At 50.0% G+C, this 18498-nt stretch overlaps 1 protein-coding gene across 1 annotated transcript in view; it reads right to left on the bottom strand.

Moving 5' to 3' along the window:
• FOXO6 (forkhead box O6) overlaps positions 1 to 16693 on the bottom strand; it is a 200497-nt gene extending 183804 nt beyond the window's left edge. Inside the window, exon 1 of the mRNA XM_089482902.1 lies at positions 16206 to 16693. Coding sequence (XP_089339028.1) covers positions 16206 to 16685 — 480 coding nt within the window. The 5' untranslated portion in view covers positions 16686 to 16693. The remainder of the gene's footprint in view (positions 1 to 16205) is intronic.
• Positions 16694 to 18498: the final 1805 nt, after the last annotated feature.

The following is an 18498-nucleotide window of genomic DNA, read 5'->3' on the forward strand; positions in this document are numbered from 1 at the left end:
TGATACTGGCTCCCCCTCCTAAATTGGTGTCATCTGGAAATTTGATAAGCATGCATCCCATAGTCTGTCATCAAAGTGATTTCTAAAAGATTTTAAAAGGCTAACTTGTGTAAAAGGCTAACATTTCTAAAGAACTGGCCACTAGTAGGAGAATGATGGGTAAAAGTGGAATTCCTTCCTTTCTTTGTTCCCTTGACACAGAAACATCACCATGAAGGGCAGAGTCGAGTCCAGAGGAGAGGAGGAAAAATGTAGACCAGGGGTAGGCAAACTTTTTGAGCCAGGGGCCGAGTTGCTGTCCCTCAGGCGACTGGGGGGCCGAAGCTGGGGGTGGAGCTTCCACCCTCCGGGGGCGGGGCTGTGTGGTGGGGGTGGAGCTTCCACCCTCCAGGGGCGGAGCCGCATGCTGGGGGCAGAGCTTCCACCCTCTGGGGGCCAGGCCTCCTCCTCTTTGCCAGCCCCCGACGGGGCCCCAGGCCCCGTCAGAGCCCGGCAAAAAAGCCGGTGGGGGCCGCCAGCGCTGGAGGCCTCCTCCTCTTTGCTGGCCCTTTTGCCGTTGCTGGGGCTCTCCAAGAGGGCTCCGGTGGCGGCAGCGGGCCTCTGGGAGGCCCTTTTGCCATTGCCAGGGCCCTCTTGGAGGGCCGCAGCGAAGGCAGCCGGCCTCCCAGAGGCCCCTTGCCGCCGCCGGAGCCCTCTTGGAGGGCCCCAGCGACAGCAACCGGCCTCCCAGAGGCCCTCTGCCACCACCGGAGCCCTCCTGGAGGCCCCCAGCAACGGCAACGGGCCTCCCAGAGGCCCACTGCCCCCTCCGGAGCCCTCCTGGAGGCTCCTGGCGATGGCAACCGGCCTCCCAGAGTTCCACTGCCCCCTCTGGAGCCCTCCTGGAGGCCCCCGGAGACGGCAGCGGGACTCCCAGAGGCCTGCTGCCCCCTCTGGAGCCCTCCTGGAGGCCCCCGGCGAGGGCAGCGGGCCGCAGCGGGCCTCCTAGAGGCCACCGCCAATGGCGGCAAAGTCTCACGTGACCTTTGCCTCTAGGCCGCCACCATTTTCCCCCCAAAATGGCGGGGAAGTTCGCGCGAGACTTCGCCGCCATTTTGGGGGGGAAATTGCGGCGCCTGGAGCGGCGAAAAGCCGGAATCGGCAGCGGCGGCAGCAGCCAGGGGCCGGCCGAAAGGCCTCCGCGGGCCGGAGGTTGCCGACCCCTGATGTAGACAAAAGCAACGGTCATCAAGCTTTGACTCTACAGTCATTTTGCATGCCAGTTACCAAACCATGCTGGCTAAGGCTTTTTGGAGCTGGACGTCCCAAACATCTGAGGACCAAGGATTGGGAATCACTGGTCTAGATGAACCACTGGATCTACTTTCCATGCTGCAATTATAAAGTTGCAGCCACACCATGACATGAGTAAATCTGAGAGATTTGTGACTAACCTGATTTGTGACTAACTATGCATAACATCAGGCAGCTTTGAGCTACAATCCTATACATGCTTACTTTAGATTATTATCTCACTGAAAATGCTGAAACATACCTCTATGTAACCATGCAAAGCCTTGTATTGTTGAGCCTGTTTGGGGCCAATTATATGACTATTATTATTCAGAGGGAAGCAGAGGAGGGACATTTGTTGTGTGTGTTATTATTCTAGCCACATTATCATTGTAGTCAACAGTAGGCTTTACACTCACATGGCAAAAAGGAAGAATCAGTCTGAAACTCAGATACAAAAGTACTTTAGGAACGTGTCCACTTTTTAAATTTTCCACAAAATCATGACTAGTCTTCGGAGTTATATATATGTGTGTGTGTGTATGTGTGTGTGTGTGTGTGTACTTCTTTCTTACATTTCAGCAGAAGTAGTGAGATAAGGATGCTTTAAAGTCATGCATTACATAAAGTATCCCCTATGAATCTTTCAGCTGCCATACGACACTGCTATTCCTCTTTTCAAGACTCTTACTTCACACTTACTCTGCCTTTATAACTAGTATGGAGGCTCTGTGGCCTGTACAGTTCTACCTCACCAAGCCCAATGGTTTCTTTCCACAAGTTTCTGGATTCTACCAACAGCCACGACTGCTATTTTATCCATACTTTGTATGAAACTCCTCATGGCCTAGCTGTTTGGGTTTTCTTTTTCTGTACTCTGTCTGGAATGGAGGACTGCACAGGTGAGAAAAGTGTGGCCATCCAGAAGCTGTTGGATTCTATCTCTCATTTGATCTAGACAACATGGTCAGAGGTGATATAAAGAGTAGTCCTTTAAAACCTGGTTACTACCCCCAGCATTACCAACTATTCCCTGTTCCCCAAGAATGGCAAAAGGACAGTCTGTCTCAGCCTTGTGATCGAACCTTGTGATCAAGAAAGTAACTTTTTGGTAATACCCAGGTGTCAAGACACTGCCTTCCAGTGCAGCCCTTGGACCCCACTTTGTGGCCCTGCAAAGTCCCTCAATGCCCCTAACCCCTCAACTTTTTAACTTTGCTATTTTTAACCAATTTTGGACTGGAATCACAAAGCTATACCCACCTGCAAATGCTGCCCAAATACTTCTGTTTTCCTCTGCAGTCTTTCTCAAAATAGGGAATGATGCAATGTCACTTCTTGTCCTCATTTTGAGATGGTCTGCAAAGAAAGGGGAGGTATTTGGGGAAGACTGGGGAAAATTTGGCCCCTGGCCCCCCAGCAGTTGTCCACACTTGGCCTAAAGCCTGGAAATATGTGTTCTTCCCTACAACTCCCATCATTGGAAATTCAGCCCACTGGGCAATCGAAGAATGGTGGTCCAAAAAGCAACTCTTCCAAGGTCCAGTATGGTCTTCCTAGCCGAAGGTTATATACTTTGCCTGACAGCTGGCAGAACTTTGTCAACAAAGGAGTTCTTTGCTACGCAATCCTTTAGCTAGAAAAGTTAGGGAGTAATCTGTTTGCAAAGCAGGGACTCTGCCATTAAGCCATGGTCTCTTCCCATGGTCTTGCTCAAGAGGAGGACGTACTACTACCTGGCCAAGGACAGTACAACAGTAATTATAACTTTTAAGGAGTTGGCATAACTTAGTCCTTCTAAGCCCTTGAGAGCACACTCCTCAGCTTAAAGAGTTAAGCCACTTTGCTACTTTCCAGACTTGTCACGAAGCACCATTTCCCAAAGATGCAGGAGAGGAAAAAAGTGGGAAGGCTCAGAAATTAAAGTTTTTGGCATTGACAGGCCTATATCAAACCGGCTTCCACCACTTGATAGCTTTATTGTTATATTTTGGATGTCAAAGTAGCACAAAGAGCACTTTAAAATGCACCAGAGCTGCTGCTCCTTTGACAGAGGGTGTTGGTTTCCCATTTACAAGTCGAACACATGAGCTGGAGCAGAAAACTTCAAGCGCTTTGGAATTGATAAAATAACAACTCCCTAATTAAGCAGAACTGTCAGTCACCAGGGCCTTCTGTGCAGCATCATAAAACAGAAAACCCTCCCGTCACACGTGAACAGAATCACAGAGCTGAAACCCAGAACAATGGCGCAGGTATTCAGAAAATCCCAGGGCTGTGATTCCTAGCCCTTTCTGCCAGAGAGCTTTATAATCACAGTGCAAGGCAAAGAGAGAGCAGAACATATCTCATAAGGTTATGCAGGTGAGAAAAGGGAGAGAGGACCATGTATGCCACCTTGAGCGCCTTGGAGGAAGACAACTTAGAAAGGTACAACCAAAAGCAGCCTATAACTGTAACTCTCTGTTTTAGCTTCACAATAGATCTTGAAACTTGAGTGCAAACTTGATCAGAGGTTGCCACAATCTTAGTGCACAAATCCAACACAGGGATGTATAGCCCTATAGGCATTTCAGTTCCCATCATCAATTACCATTGCCAATATTCAGTAGGGCTGATGGGTGTTTCAGTTCAGCAATATCTGGAGTTTTACAGTTCCCCCACCCCTGCTCTAGTCCTTATGCCTGACTGAGTCTACATAAAACACCGTATATAATATTAGAGATGAAACATACATAGAGCAGGACCCTCCACAGTAGCAGCAAAATGTTTATATGGGGAAAGAAGAGGAAAGTAGAAACCCAGAGCTATGAAACTTTAGCTTTTCAACTATAACTCCCAGAATCTCATAGCCAGTGTTTTACAAATCACTGGGGCATCCTCAGTGTACTGAAGTGCACCTACTCTTCCCCAGCCTTTGCAGTTAATATTGGTTCATCTGAGCTACTTATACCAGGAATTTTGACTAAACAGCTTTCCCCATGTTCCCACAACTCCGCCTTCTACAAAGCAACTCCAAAGCATACAGCCATATTTTAGATCTAATTACAATGTAATGCTAAGCTGCAGTCCAGCTGTAACTAATGAAGAAAGGAAAAGTGAGGGAAATGAATTTCCAAAAGATGACTCCACTTCAGCCCTTGCATACTTCTGGTGGCAGAGGAAAACCTCTCCCCGGACGTAGCTCCTTTGAACGCATAATGGTTATGCCCTGCAAATAATAGATCTATGCTAACTACTTTTTAAAAAATGCTATGATGTATGATAATGACATATGTTAAATAATCCGGAGCTGAGAGTCTTCATTAACTTTTGATGGAGAGGACAACTAGGAGTTTTAGGGTGAAACTACACTGTAGAAATACTGCAGTTTGACACAAATTTAAGTACTGTAGCTCTCAGTGCCACCCTTTGGGGCCCCCTCGGTCATAGACTGCATCCGCACTGCAGAAATAATCTGGGTTGGCACCACTTTAACTGCCTTGGCCCCATGCTATGAATTCTGGGAATTGTAGTTTGTGCCACAACAAGCTACAATTCCAAGAATTCCATAGCATGGAGCATGGCAAATAAAATGGTGCCAAACCGGATTATTTCTGCTGTGCAGATGCAACCATGTTAAAGTGAGCCTTGCTTAAACTGTGTTGTAGCCACGTCAGAAGAGCCCTATGTGTTGAGAGGGGTAGCTGCTACTGAGAGATACTATGAGATTTGAGATCATTTCACCACGGAAAGCAATGCAGGCAGTTGGCAGGGGTAGTGCTTGTAAGGAGTTTTAATGGAGAAGTGTATACTTTAGTGTCAGTTCTAGCAAAGCATCATAGAATGATAGAATGTTGGAAGAGACCCCAAGGGCCATCCAGTCCAACCCCTGCCATGCAGGAATTCACAATCAAAACACCCCCAATAGATGGCCATCCAGCCTCTGTTTAAAGACATTGGGCCTGAAGAGACAGGACAAAATAAAGCTGCTTGGGGTCACTTTGGAGGTGTGCTGTTTAAATGGCACGCACATCTTAAGAGGCCAGAAGCTGTGCCAAAGCTGTGCTCCAGTCCTTAGGACTGGAGCGTGGCTTTGGTGAGGCTTCTGGCATCTTGACACATGCACCATTTAAATAGCATACCTCCAAAGTGACCCGAAGCAGCTTTATTTTGGCCTGTCTCTTCGAGCCCCTAGTTACTGTGCTGTGGATGTGTTACTGTGCTGATTTTCTTAGAATCATAGAGTTGGAAGAGACCACAAGGGCCATCCAGTCCAACCCCTTTCCGCCATGCAGGAAATCTCAATCAAAGCATTCCTGACAGATGGACATCCATCGTCTACTTAAAGACCTCCAAAGAAGGAGACTTCACCACACTCCAAGGCAGTGGTTTTCCCCTGTCGAACAGCTCTTACTGTCAGGACGTTTCTTTCAATATAAAGTTTAACTCAACCTTGAAAATAACAAATTTTTCAATAGTGTGTTATGACCACAAGCAATGAAGGCCTCCCCTCTTCCTATGCTCATCTCATGAAGATGGCACCACCATGAAGTGTTAAAATATATATTGCATTTGAGTGTTGAATGTGCCTACAATATGCACAAAAAATATCATCCAGTTAGACTGTCTTACGTAATAAAAAAAAATCACACAACACAATTGCTGGCATTTTCAGCAAGTAAAACATTTTCTTACAAAGTCCTTGAGAAAAAGAAAACACTTCCTCCATATGTTTCTGGCTCTTTTAGCACCCTTCCCATCTCTATCACCAAGTGTGTTAGACTATATGTCCTGTCTCAACCATGCTAGCTAGGGAAGCCTGGGGTCCAATGCATGTGGGAAGTGTTGGGTTAGAGAAGGCTGGTATTGTTAGTGTGATATGTCTTTAAACAACAGAAAAAATATTTTGATTCACAGGTAAGAGCTGGGAGCTGAGACTGTTGGAATAGTTGGTTGGTTGAGACCTATGGCTGGGGCAGCAGCTGCTTTGCTGTTGTGAGTGAGTGTGGTTTATTGCTGTGTGTGTGGACTGAGTTTGGAGCTGTGAACCAGACTTTGAAGTTGATTATAAGTCAGACAGATGTGCGTGCGTGCATGCATGTGTATAGACACACACACACACACACACACACACACAGAGGATAATATTGTATATATATTTTAACTGATGATAAAGGTTTGCCCTCCTCCAGTCTGTTGGGACCTCTCCTGTTCTCCAGGAGTTCTCAAAGATGATTGCCAATGGCTCTGAGATAAGTATGCTGTATTATATTGTATATGTGTTTTAACTGAAGATAAAGCCTCCAGGAACTTTGGATGAATCACATGTCTGTGATTTGTTTCTTTTATGTGTGAAAATTGGCCAGTGAACTGCCAAAACCAATAGCTTTGGGGGGGGGGGGGCGGTTGCTTCTATACGCTGCTGTGTGCAACACGCCCTCGGCTTACGCGGGGGATCCGTTCCGGACCCCCTCCCCGTCTAAGCTGAATTCCGTGCATGCTCAAGCCCCATTGGAATGAATGGGGCTCGTGCATGCGGTGGTGTGGCAGCGCAGTGGTGCGCGCATGCCATAGGTGCGCACCCCATTCATTCCAATGGGATGCGCCACCCCTTGTGCCCTGCATGCTCCCGCACGGCTCTACACAAATTTAAGCATATGCTCAAATCCGCGTATAGTGCACCTGCGTATGATGCAGGTGCACTGTCTATGGTTTTTGGCTGTAGCTGGGTGATTTTTACCCAGACTGTGCCAGGAGTTGGCTTTGTCTCCCATATATTACTGGCCATCAGGTATAAGAACATAACAAGACTATAAGGCTTACTGTAACCCACCAAGAATTAGAATCAGAAAAAGGAGAAGCGAAGATAGGAAGAAGCAACATTAACACCATAAGATATGCAGACGACACGATAATATTAGCAGAAGACATTCAGGAATTGGAACAGTGAATAAGGAAGGTCAAAGATGAAAGTGCAAAGGCAGGTCTGACACTGAACATAAAGAAAACAAAAATAATGACCACAGAAGAAATACATACATAAATTCAATCTAGACAACGAAGAAATTGAAATAGTTAAAGAATTCCCATATCTAGGATCAAACATGGACCAGAATGGAGACTGCAGTCAAGAAATAAGAAGCAGACTAGGACTGGAAAGGGCAGCTATGAAAAAATGGAAAAAGATACTGAAGAGCAAAGACATACAATTGAGCATTAAAGTCAGAATCGTTCAGGCCACTGTGTTCCCAATTACCATGTACGGATATGAGAGCTAGACAGTGAAGAAAGCAGACAGAAAGAAAATCCACTCATTCGAAATGTGGTGCTGGAGAAGAGGACTTAGGATCCCATGGACAGACAAACAAATGGGTTCTAGAACAGATCAAACCAGGATTCTCCTTGGAAGCAAAGGTGATCAAGTTGAGACGATTGTACTTTGGCCACATCATGAGAAGGCACCGATCACTAGAAAAAAACAATAATTCTAGGAAAGGTTGAGGGAAGAAGAAAGAGAGGAAGACCACAAACCAGATAGACAGACTCAATCGGGGGGTGGGGGTGGGCAAGGGCTTGTAGGATCTGGGCAGGACAGTGGGGGACAGGGATTCTTGGAGATGTCTCATCCATGGGGTTGCCATGCATTGGAACCGACTCGAGGGCAACTAACAACACCATTACACTCTATGTACCTTTGTTTTTCAAAGAGTATTTCAAAACTTCAGCTAGTCCAAAGATTGCTAATGGGTGCTGGTTACAAGGCACATGTAACTCCCTCATTGCAACAGCTTCACTGGCTGGCAAACTGTTTCTGGGCACGATTCAAAGAGCTGGTTATGACTTATAAAGCCTTATACAGCTCAGGCCCAGGTTGTATCTTCCCATATGCGGCTGCCCAAGCTCTAAGATCCCTACAGGGGAGGAGGCACTTTTCTCTTTCCCACCGGCTTAGGAGTCATGGCTGGTAGGAATGCAGAAGAAGGTTGAGAACTCCTTCCCTACGGAAGCCTGGGATGGCTCCTCCTTTTTGCCTTTTCAGCGGCAAGTCAAGGCCTTTATTTTCCATCAAACCTCTGGGAAGTGATTTTTAACAAGAAAAAGCGAATTATGTTGCAAGTTTTAACTTTTTTTTTTCACAGTAAGATTTTAAATGGTTTTAATTCTTCTGTTGCTTAATACTGTTTCAATCTCAAATTTGTATGCTACATGTGTTTTTATTGCCATTTCTCCCTTTCTGTAAACTACGTTAAGTCCCAATAGATTATAACACCAGCCTGTTGTCCCACAACAATCCCACTAATGGCATCATTTCTTATCACACTTTCCCCCACCACGTTTGTGCGATCTGTGTTCCTGCACTGCCAAATTGGGGAGCGGGGCACTTTTGGGTTACTGTGTACTCAGTGCTTGGCCAGGCTGGACATTCACACTCCAGGACGAAGCAACAGGACAAGTGATCCCAGCTGCCAACACCTTCCCAAAGCAAACAGTCCTGGCAGCCAAGCACCTCCCAAAGTTGGCCCTAAGCACCTTCACCTGCAGCAGCCAGTTTGGGGATCATTCGCACATCATTTTTGTAGTGGAATGATGCAAATAACCTCACTCATGCATTCCAGTTTTGTTATTCACACGGAAATGGCAGCGATCCACATCTCTTCAAGTTTTTCATGATTCAAAAATATCTATTATCACAGCTCAGTTTTTATGTAAAACTATACAGTCGAGAGTTAGATATGTGGGATCAATTGAGATAAATTGCAGAGGGGATGAAGAATTCTGATGTGTGATGCTTCATGTTTATTTTCATTACTTTATGTATTATCATCTTAATGCTGTAATACATTCGTTTTTATTTTATTTTTTTACCCATTTTTGTATCTTGAACCTGCGGTATAGATTTGTATGATCAGTTTTATAACTATGTCTCATTTTTAGGTACTGTACTTCTAATGCACTTACAGTGGCCTGTTACAGACTGCCAAAATAAAGCTGCTTCGGGTCTCTTTGGAGGCATGCTATTTAAATGATGCCTGGGTCCTAAAAGTCCGGAGGTCGCACCAAAGCCACACTCCATTCCTAAGCACTGGAGGGCAGCTTTGGTGCAGCTTCCGGATTCTTAGGACGCATGCATCATTTAAACAGCATACCTCCAAAGAGACTCGAAGCAACTTTATTTTGGCAGTCTGTAACAGGCCATTGTTTTACATTTATATGACATCCATACAGTACTCTATATACATTTCAGATTCTGTGATATTACGTTTTAGCTCTTTTCTAATTGCTATAGGATTTCTATAGGATTTTATAGTGTGCTTTACTTGTTTTAGTGTTGTTTTGTGTTGTTTTGAAATGGCCTAAGGGCTAGTCAATAAACATTTCTTCTTCTTCTTCTTCTTCTCCTTCATGAGGCAGGGCAGGGGGTCCCCATTGATGGTCCTGGGCTCGGCCTCTGCAGTCGGAGGCAGGAAGAGATGCCCCTTTCCTCCCAGGAAGCCAGTCCTTAGCAACAAGTGTGGAGGGAGGGAAAGAGAAAGGAGTTGATCAGACAAGGGAAACTGGAAGTATAATCCATGGCAATCCAAACGCAATCCTGGGGTTTCACGTTATTGCGTGATAGACTACCACACACAATTTCAGGCAATGGGAAGTCAGTCCAAACACAATCCTGGGGTTTAAAGTAGAGTTTATCGCATGGGGCTTAAACCGCTCCCCAGCGCGTTCTAACGGGGGCGAGTGGGGGCGTGCACAGAACGCGATGGGCTCCAGATGGGGCCCAAAACGCGACTTTATCGCACGGGGGGACACCGCCGACACCGCTTTGAAACAGTTCCCAGAAATGGTGCCCTCTGGAACCGAACTGGGACGCGATGGGAATGTGCGGCGGCGGCGGCCCCCCGTGCGATAAAGTCGCGTTCTGGGCCCCATCCGGTGCCCATCGCGTTCCGTGCGTGCCCCCGCTCGCCCCCGTTAGAACGCGCTGGGGAGCGGTTTAAGCCCCATGCGATAAACTTATTAGTGTGATAGACTACCACACACAATTTCAGGCAATGGGAAGTCAGTCCAAACACAATCCTGGGGTTTAAAGTTATTGTGTGATAGACTACCACACACAATTTCGGGCAATAGGAAGTCAGTCCAAACGCAATCCTGAGGTTTAACGTTATCGCATGATAGACTACCACACACAATTTCAGGCAATGGAAAGTCAGTCCAAACGCAATCCTGAGGTTTAACGTTATTGTGTGATAGACTACCACACACAATTTCAGGCAATGGCAAGCTATTTTTGGGCAATGGGAAGCCAGTTCGAACGCAATTCAAATTCACGTAAATTCACAAACTATTGAATTCACGTGAATGCGTTCTGGCCCCACTTTCTTTTCATTCAAAATTAAGAGAAATTCCTCCTGTGTGATAAACTCCAAAGAGGAGGGACATCTCCTTGTAAAGCCAGCCAGGAGCAGCCTCACCCCCTGAGGAATTGGCAATGCAAATGTGTTTGAACTGTATTCAAGGTATGCTGAGTTTAATCTGGGTCTCTTTGCAACATTATTCACACTGCCAATGATGTGAATCATTTTTAAAAACTCAGGGAGGGGGTGAACCCGGTATCGATTCTCCCAGGTTAAGTGGGCCTTTTGGTAGCCCCCCAAACTGATTCAGGTGCTTTGGGGTGCATGTGAACAACAGGGATGCAACCTGAATTCATCCCAGATGACTTTCACCGTGTGAATAGCTCCTTGGGGAAGTTGTTGATAGCCAGGATCTCTGCAAAGGAGGAGGAGGGAAAGCAAAGGAGCAGAATCACCACCTACTCACCCCACAGGACCTACCACACCAAGGCACTCATGGAGTAGCAGCGACATTGAGGCCTATTGACAGGTTTTGCGCATGAATGAAAAAGTGTACAACTGTAACTGATTGAATGCAAGGTGGCAGCGGCAGGATAGATGTGACGTTGTGTGATAAGTACCAATCAACATGCTTTTATTCTGTGCAAATTCTGCTTTTCAGCCTCATGTGATAATTTTCCCAGTCTGGAAGAAAGGCAGGATATAAATAAAATTTTGGATGGTTGGATGGTATGTATACTGCATCCTCAGCTACATCTCCCAATACTATCCCGCAACTCACATTGTAAGCAGCACAGCCCTCCCATCCAAAAGTCATTTCCATTTTGTCAGAAAGCAGGGTGATGCAAGGGGACACATCCACTTTTTCCCTGTAGCTAGACATGCTGCAAAAAGCATCTCCAGAGACTTCCACGGATTATCAGGATGTCTCTGCAGATGACATGCTTGCTGCAAGTCTAGCTACAGTAAAATATCTGAATGTGTCTCCACTGACCCCAACAAAAAGGTTTGTGAGGACGCTGTGCTCTTATAAGATGGGTTGAGGAGATTTTCAACACTACATAGTTGGAATAGAATTCTGGCCTCTGCAATGACAAAACAAAGGCCTGTTACAGACAGCCAAAATAAAGCTGCTTCGAGTCACAGTGGAGGTATGGTGTTTCAATGATGCATGCGTCCTAAGAGTCCAGAAGTCACACCAAAGCCACGTTCAAGACTGCAGCATGGCTTTGGTGTGGCTTCTGGACTCTTAGGACGCATGCATCACTGAAACACCATACCTCCACTGTGACTCGAAGCAGCTTTATTTTGGCTGTCTGTAACAGGCCAAAAAAGAGCTGAAATGATGTGAATTCAATGTATGTCATCATAATTCACCAACAGGGCTGCCACTACTGTGCTATATAACCTTTCCCAAAGATAACTGAGCCATTGTTACAGTCTGAAAACCATTTGACATCCCGACTGGGGCAGTTCAAAATACCTCTACCAAAATTGGTTTTATGTTTCTGGAGTTTTGGCTATTGGCCATTGTACTCTTTTCTTTCTCCTGATGCTAATAAGGACTAGTAGCATTCCATAAATAAAATTAAATATTTTGGACTGCCTTCTGGATGTACTTCTCTTTTTATCTGTTTGGTTGGAACATGGTCATCTCTAGTATACGATACTCCCCTCTGAGCCACTGCATCAAGATACTGATGGTATCATATAAATATCCCCACTAGACACCATCTGAATACAGATGACAAAGACTTTCCGATACTCCTCCGTTGCCACTACAGATCCAGACATGAGACTTGGGACCTAAGCGTCACAGACAAGTCAGTAATCCTGAGAAAGTTGAGAGAGAGAGAGAGAGAGAGAGGCAGCTGCCTAACAGATGAACCTTCTTAAAAGGACCAATGTTGATCCCTTTCAAGGATGTGTCCAGACAACCTCAGTTTGACAAGAAGAGATATACTTTTGCAGAACTCTGGTCTACAGATAGTCTGTGTTAGCGCCCAACATGAAAGTAACTGGCCTGAGTTAGGAAATACACAAAGCTTTCCAATGAGAGGCACTGGAAATAATGTGATGCCTTTCTTCCAGGTTCTTCCTGCACTAGACTTTATGCCTGACTCTGCTGTTGCAGAAGCATAGCATCTCAATAGCTCCATTTTGATGGAGCCCCACAACTCTGGAGGAGAACCTGTGAGCTCTTGTGCATAACTTACATCTATGTACCATGTACAACTTTCCCCACTTTAAAGCTGCAGCAGTTCAGGTTGTTCTTATCCCTACCAGTAACCCAGGGACGCAGCCAAGGGGAGGGGGGGTTCTTGGGGTCCGGACCCCCCCTTCCATGAGAAAAATGAATGGTGCGTGCTGTTGCACCGCCGCGCCCAAGCCCCATTATAATGGTGGCACTTAGTCTGGACCCCCCCCCCCCTTCCTAAAATCCTGGCTACGTCCCTGAGTAACCGCAGAATTGATATATAACTGGACTCTTTTTTGATCTGACAACAAGAAATTCGGGTTTCTGGGGGGAAAATGTTTAATTGTAATTTGCCACACTGTCATGTTTTGTCTCACAGATTCAGGGGGAAGAGGAGAGGAGATTATTGAAATCACTATCACAAAATTCGGAAGAAACCATGCCAAAGATCCACAGGTCTGCCATAGAGTCCCTTTGAAACACTGGGCAGGTTAGGTGGGACTAATGCTCACTTTATCATTTTGTTGTTGCGTGCCTTCAGTGTGTTTCCGACTTATGGCAACCTGAAGGCAAACCTATCATGGGCTTTTCTTGACAAGATTTGTTGAGAGGAGGTTTGCCATTGCCTTCCGCTGAGGCTGAGAGCGTGTGACTTCTTGCCCAAGGCCCTCCAGGGGATTTCATGGCTGAGCTGGGCATCAAAGGCTGGTCTATAGAGTCCTGGTTAAACACTCAAACCACTAGGCCAAGCTGCTTCCACACTAATAACCCAATGCAAAACTGCCATCAAATGTAAATGGGAACTTCTAAAGCCAATGTTAATGGAAACAGCCTTGGGAACTCAGTCCATGCAGCGCTACAGACAGAAGATGCTCTTATGTTCAGCTGGGTTCATGTAGGACAAGGCTCACTGAAATGAAGGAAACCTGCACAACACAAACGCTGTTGTGGCAACAGACGGCCGAGGCGCTCGGGTCCAAGAGTGGGAGGAGGATATTCTGCATTTAAATTCCACTTTGACTTCCATTTGGGAGAAAGATGAATCAAAATGAATAGAACAAAGACGTCGATGTAGAGCCTCCTTGTTGGCTTCCTAGAGAGATCTGGCCATCCTCCATGAGGAGCAGAATACTGACCCGTAGATGATAGAACGAAAGACAGCTCTTCTCAGCCTGAGACCACAGACAACGCCAAGACAGATGGACTGATCTGGTGAAACAGACCCTTATTTTAACCCAGCAGAACTTCTCTTATGAATGTCCATGCCTCTCAAGGTCCTCAAGCATTGAAACACAAGAATTCAAACCTCTCTCTTTAGCTATGGACAAGGAACCAAAACACAGGTAAGGAAGTGCAAAGGGCAAATATGGATCTGGGGAAATTACCACATGAAGGCGATCGGGGGTTTATCACTGGGGAAATGTTGCAATTTTGTGAAATGATTTCACATGACGTTGAACAAATCCCACCATTACAATGGTCACAAAGAAGCATTCGTGTGCATCTTTTTACCTTTGGGATTCCAGGAAAATGCATATTTCCAATATCACTTTATTTGTACAATTGCTTGTAATTACTTGCCATTTTCACCTTATTTGTGGGATGCTTTAAATGCGCTTTAATCTCTCTTTAATGCTGAAATTAGCGCAGTGTGATAAACTCCCCAGGAGTCAGCAATGCTCCTGAGACTGTCCTGAAAGATGGGACAGACTGAGCTCATGAACCGTACCTGAGTCAAGACAGTCTTTATTATGACATGGATGGATGGCAAAGGAGATCAAGTAGCACTGGCACACTTTTAATCTGACACCTTTGGGTTCCCCTTTTCCAAAGTGACTACTGATATTGCAAGATGTGGACAAGCGGCAGCACTCTTCCAAGTGCCCATGTTTGTGCCAGGCAGGGCTTGAGCTGGGTGCCACTCAACTGGACCAAAGAAGGAGCCCCCCTCTCCATACTCCCACTCTTTATAAATGCAGGGGGGGCAACATATTCTACACAAAATGACTATAAAAGGGAAACTGAGAACTGGTGACAGAAGCATTTCAGAATCCAGAGGCAACAGCTAGTAGCGCCAAATCCAGGGAGGCATGTGCCTTCCTCCATCTGTGCGTGAAATTCAACCTTTTGTCTTGCCGCCATGCCCACCCCGGTGCCACAAGGGTCGCTCACACATGTTGGCCAGCTCACATGTGAAAGGGAAGCGCTTTCAAACCGTTCTCAAACTGTGCCCTCCCCAGAGAACAAAGCCCCAAAGAGGCATAGCCTTCTTCAAAGAGACGCAGCGCCAACTTTGCCAACGACTGGCCATGCCACCCAAGGCGAGAGAGACCAGAAAGAGACAGAAGTAAGAGAGAGAGAGAGGGGGGGGGGGGCTATCCAGTCTTCTTGGGGCTCCAGGAGCAGCCATGCTCTGAGATCTGGGGAGCACCAGAGGCCTGGCAGAGTTTGCCACTCACCCAGGATTGGGGGGGGGGGTGTCTGGGGGCACTTCCAGCTGTTTTCAACATTGCAGAGGGAAACTGGCCCTGCTCCTCCATCAGAGGCATCTTCTCCCCAGGGGCCCAAGTTCGAGCTCCCTTGCAGAAGGAGGGGGATGCTCTCTCAACTTCTCCTTGGGACCCCCAGTCATTCCTCTTGCATCCCAGAAGGAGAAGGAGGAGGAGGAGGAGGAGATGGAGAAGGAGAAGGAGAAGAAGGAGAAGGAGAAGAAGAAGGGCCCTTACCAAACCTTGGCCAGCCCCGCTCTCCTTTTGGCTGGCAGCAAGCCCTGCCCCTGTCCTGCCAATAGGGCTGCTCCAAGGAGCTCCATCGGAACCAGGGTCCCGATCCAGTTCGGCGGGAGCCACTGCCGCTCTTCCCCCGGTCAGGGAAGGCCCAGGAGCCCCGGGCGCAGGGGGCTTCTCCCCAAAAAGGCGAGGCGAGGCAAGGCACCTCCAGGCTCAGTCCCCCAAAGCCAAGAGAACTGGCCTCTCCTCCCCTGGAAGCAGAGACAACGGCTTTCTGAGGGAACTCTGGCTGCATCCGCACTGGAGAAATAACCCGCTTTGGCCCCGCTTTACCTTGTTGTCTGGCTCAAGCCTATGGAGTTCTGGGAGTTGGAGTGTATTTTGGGCCCAGAGCGGCTCTGGACAAGAAACTCCAACTCCCAGGATTCCCTAGCCTTGAGCCAGACAACCAGGTAAAGCGGGGCCAAAGCGGGCTATTTCTCCAGTGCGGATAGAGCCTGCAGAGTCCCTTGTTTCTCTCTCCTCTCCTCCTCCTCAAGAGCCGCTGCCCCGGAGGGCCAGGGCTGCCAACTCTGCTCCCGAGGCCTCTCTCCGGGCCACAAGTTCTCTGTCCCTGAGCGCAGGAGGGCCAAGGGGAAGGGGAGCCCGGGAGGGAGAGGGGAGTGGGTGTACCTTCCATCCGGCGGAGCTGTTGCTGTCGCCCTTATCCTTGAAGTAGGGCACGTAGCGGACCATCCAGTCGTAGATCTGCGAGAGGGTGAGCCTCTTCTCGGGGGAGCTCTCGATGGCCTTGGTGATCAGGTCGGCGTAGGAGAGGTTGCCCCAGGCGTTGCGCCGGGAGCTCTTGGCCTTCCGCAGCTGACCCACCTCGGCCCCCAGCGACCCAGACGCCGAGCACGCCGACTGCCCCACGCCTTTCCCGCGCTCCGACGCCGCCGACGCCGCCGCCGCCGTTGCTCCGGCGTTCTCGGCGCCCTCGCCTCCGCCGGCCAAGGGCAGCTGGGCAGCCCCGACGCCTCCCGCCGCCGCTCCCTCATCCTCCTCTCCGGGGAAGTCCGGCTGAGGCAGCGGCCAGGTGCAGGAGCGCGGCCGGCTCTGGGGCTGGAAATCCGGGTCGATGTCAACCTGATGCACCTGCAGCTTCTCCCCCATGGTCCTCCTCCCCCTCCTCCCCCCGCCTCCTCCTCCTCCTCCTCGCGCTCCCTTCCCCCGCTTCCCTCTCGGCTGCCTTCCCGGCTCCCTCCCAGGGGGAAGCTCCCCAGGCCAGGAGGGCTCGGCAGCCGGCGCTTCACCACCAAGCCACGCTCCACGGCGGCGGCGGCGGAGGAGGAGGAGGCATCGCAGCGAAGTGGGTCGCGGAGGGAGAGAGGGAGGGAGGGAGGGAGGGAGGGCGGGAGGCGGAGACGCCGCCTGGGCTTTCGGGAGGAAGGTGTGCCGCCGCCGCCGCCGCCGCCACCGGGGAGCGGCCGAGGATGCGGCTTCTCCAAGGAGGAGGAGGAGAGCAACAGATGCGCCGCCGGAGGAGAGCGATCCGGGCCAGCGAGGCCGGCAGCCAATTCAGCGCCTCAGGCTCCCCGCCAGACCCAGAGGGAAGCGGCGGCTGAGCCCAGGCTCCGGGAGGAAGAGGAGGAGGAGGAGGAGGAGGGAGCGCGGAGGAGGCGCGGCGGGGATCCGGCGCTGAGGGGCCCAGAGGAGGAGGAGGCGGAGAGGGAGGCGCGGGGCTGGCGCGGCGGCCGGCCTCCTCTGGTCGCGCCCACCTGGCAGGGCAGGGCAGGGCTGGGCAGGTAAGGCGCCTCCTCCCTCCCTGCCTCCCTCCCTCCCCGGCACCTGCTGCTGGCCGCCTGGGCTGGGGCTCTAGCCGCCGCCTTCTTCCTGCTGCTGCTGCTGCTGCTGCTCCTGGCCCTCCGCTTCTGGCTCCCCTCCTCCCTCCCGCCTCCCTTTGCCTTCTCCTCTTCCAGCTGCTGCTGCTGCTGCTGCTGCTGCGCTCCTGCCGCCCCAAGCGGGCGCCGCCTCTCTCCGGAGACCCGGCCGGCGGCAGCAGGGCGACATGATGCTCAGGAGCAGGAGGAGAGGGGAGCCGCTGGGGCCTCTCTTGGCGCGGACAGAGAGCCGGTGGCACCGGAGGAGGGGAGGCGGGGACTCGGCCCTTGCAGCCAAGCCCAGCGGGGCCCTCAAGGCCCGTCTGCCCGGCGGCGGGAGGCTCTCTCTCGGGGCTGCCAGGACGGAGGCTGCGGCCGAAGCACCCAGGAGCCCCAGAAGCTGAGGAGGACAGCGGCGGCCGGGAGGCGGGAAAGGCCCCCAGGAGGAGGAGGACCGGGGCCGCGCCGGAGCCGACTGAGGGAGGGAGGGCGTCTGGGGCCCCTTGGCCTTCTCGCCACCAGGGAAACCAGCCGGAAGGCAGGAGGAGGAAAGGAGCCGGCGGCGTTTCTGGAGGGCGGAAGCCCCGTTCAAGCCCAAGAAGCCGCGCTCCGGAGTTGGCAAGACCTGAGGGAAGAGGAGAAGAGCGGGGCTGTTTTGGGGGAGGCCTCTCGCGTTCTTCTGGAGGGGGCCGAGCGGAAGGCACTTCCCAACCACCCAAACACAAGGCTGCGTCCACACTGGAGGGATAACCCGCTTTGGCACCGCTTTACAACTCTTCCTGGCTCAAGGCGAGGATGGCATTCTGGGAACTGGCGTTTGGTGTCCAGAGCCGCCTTAGAGACCCCGCAAGAAACGCCAGTTCCCAGAATGCCATCCTGGCCTTGAGCCGGGCCACGGAGCCACACGAAACCCCCTCACGAGCCCCGCGGGGCCTCCTCCTGAGGGAGACACACGACACACACGCGCCACTGGGACTCTGGGGATTGATTGATTCATCCCCGCCTTTCTCTCCCTCCAAGGCCCTTGGCAACCCCTTCGATAGAGAACTATAGCAGACCCCTTCCTGGGGCCCTCTTCTTGGCTGGCTTCTCCCGGCTCGGGCTTC

Source organism: Sceloporus occidentalis, unplaced genomic scaffold (assembly GCF_023333645.1).
Source record: "Sceloporus occidentalis isolate IW3139 unplaced genomic scaffold, rSceOcc1.0.p SCAF_20, whole genome shotgun sequence".
Taxonomy (NCBI): Eukaryota; Metazoa; Chordata; class Lepidosauria; order Squamata; family Phrynosomatidae; genus Sceloporus; species Sceloporus occidentalis.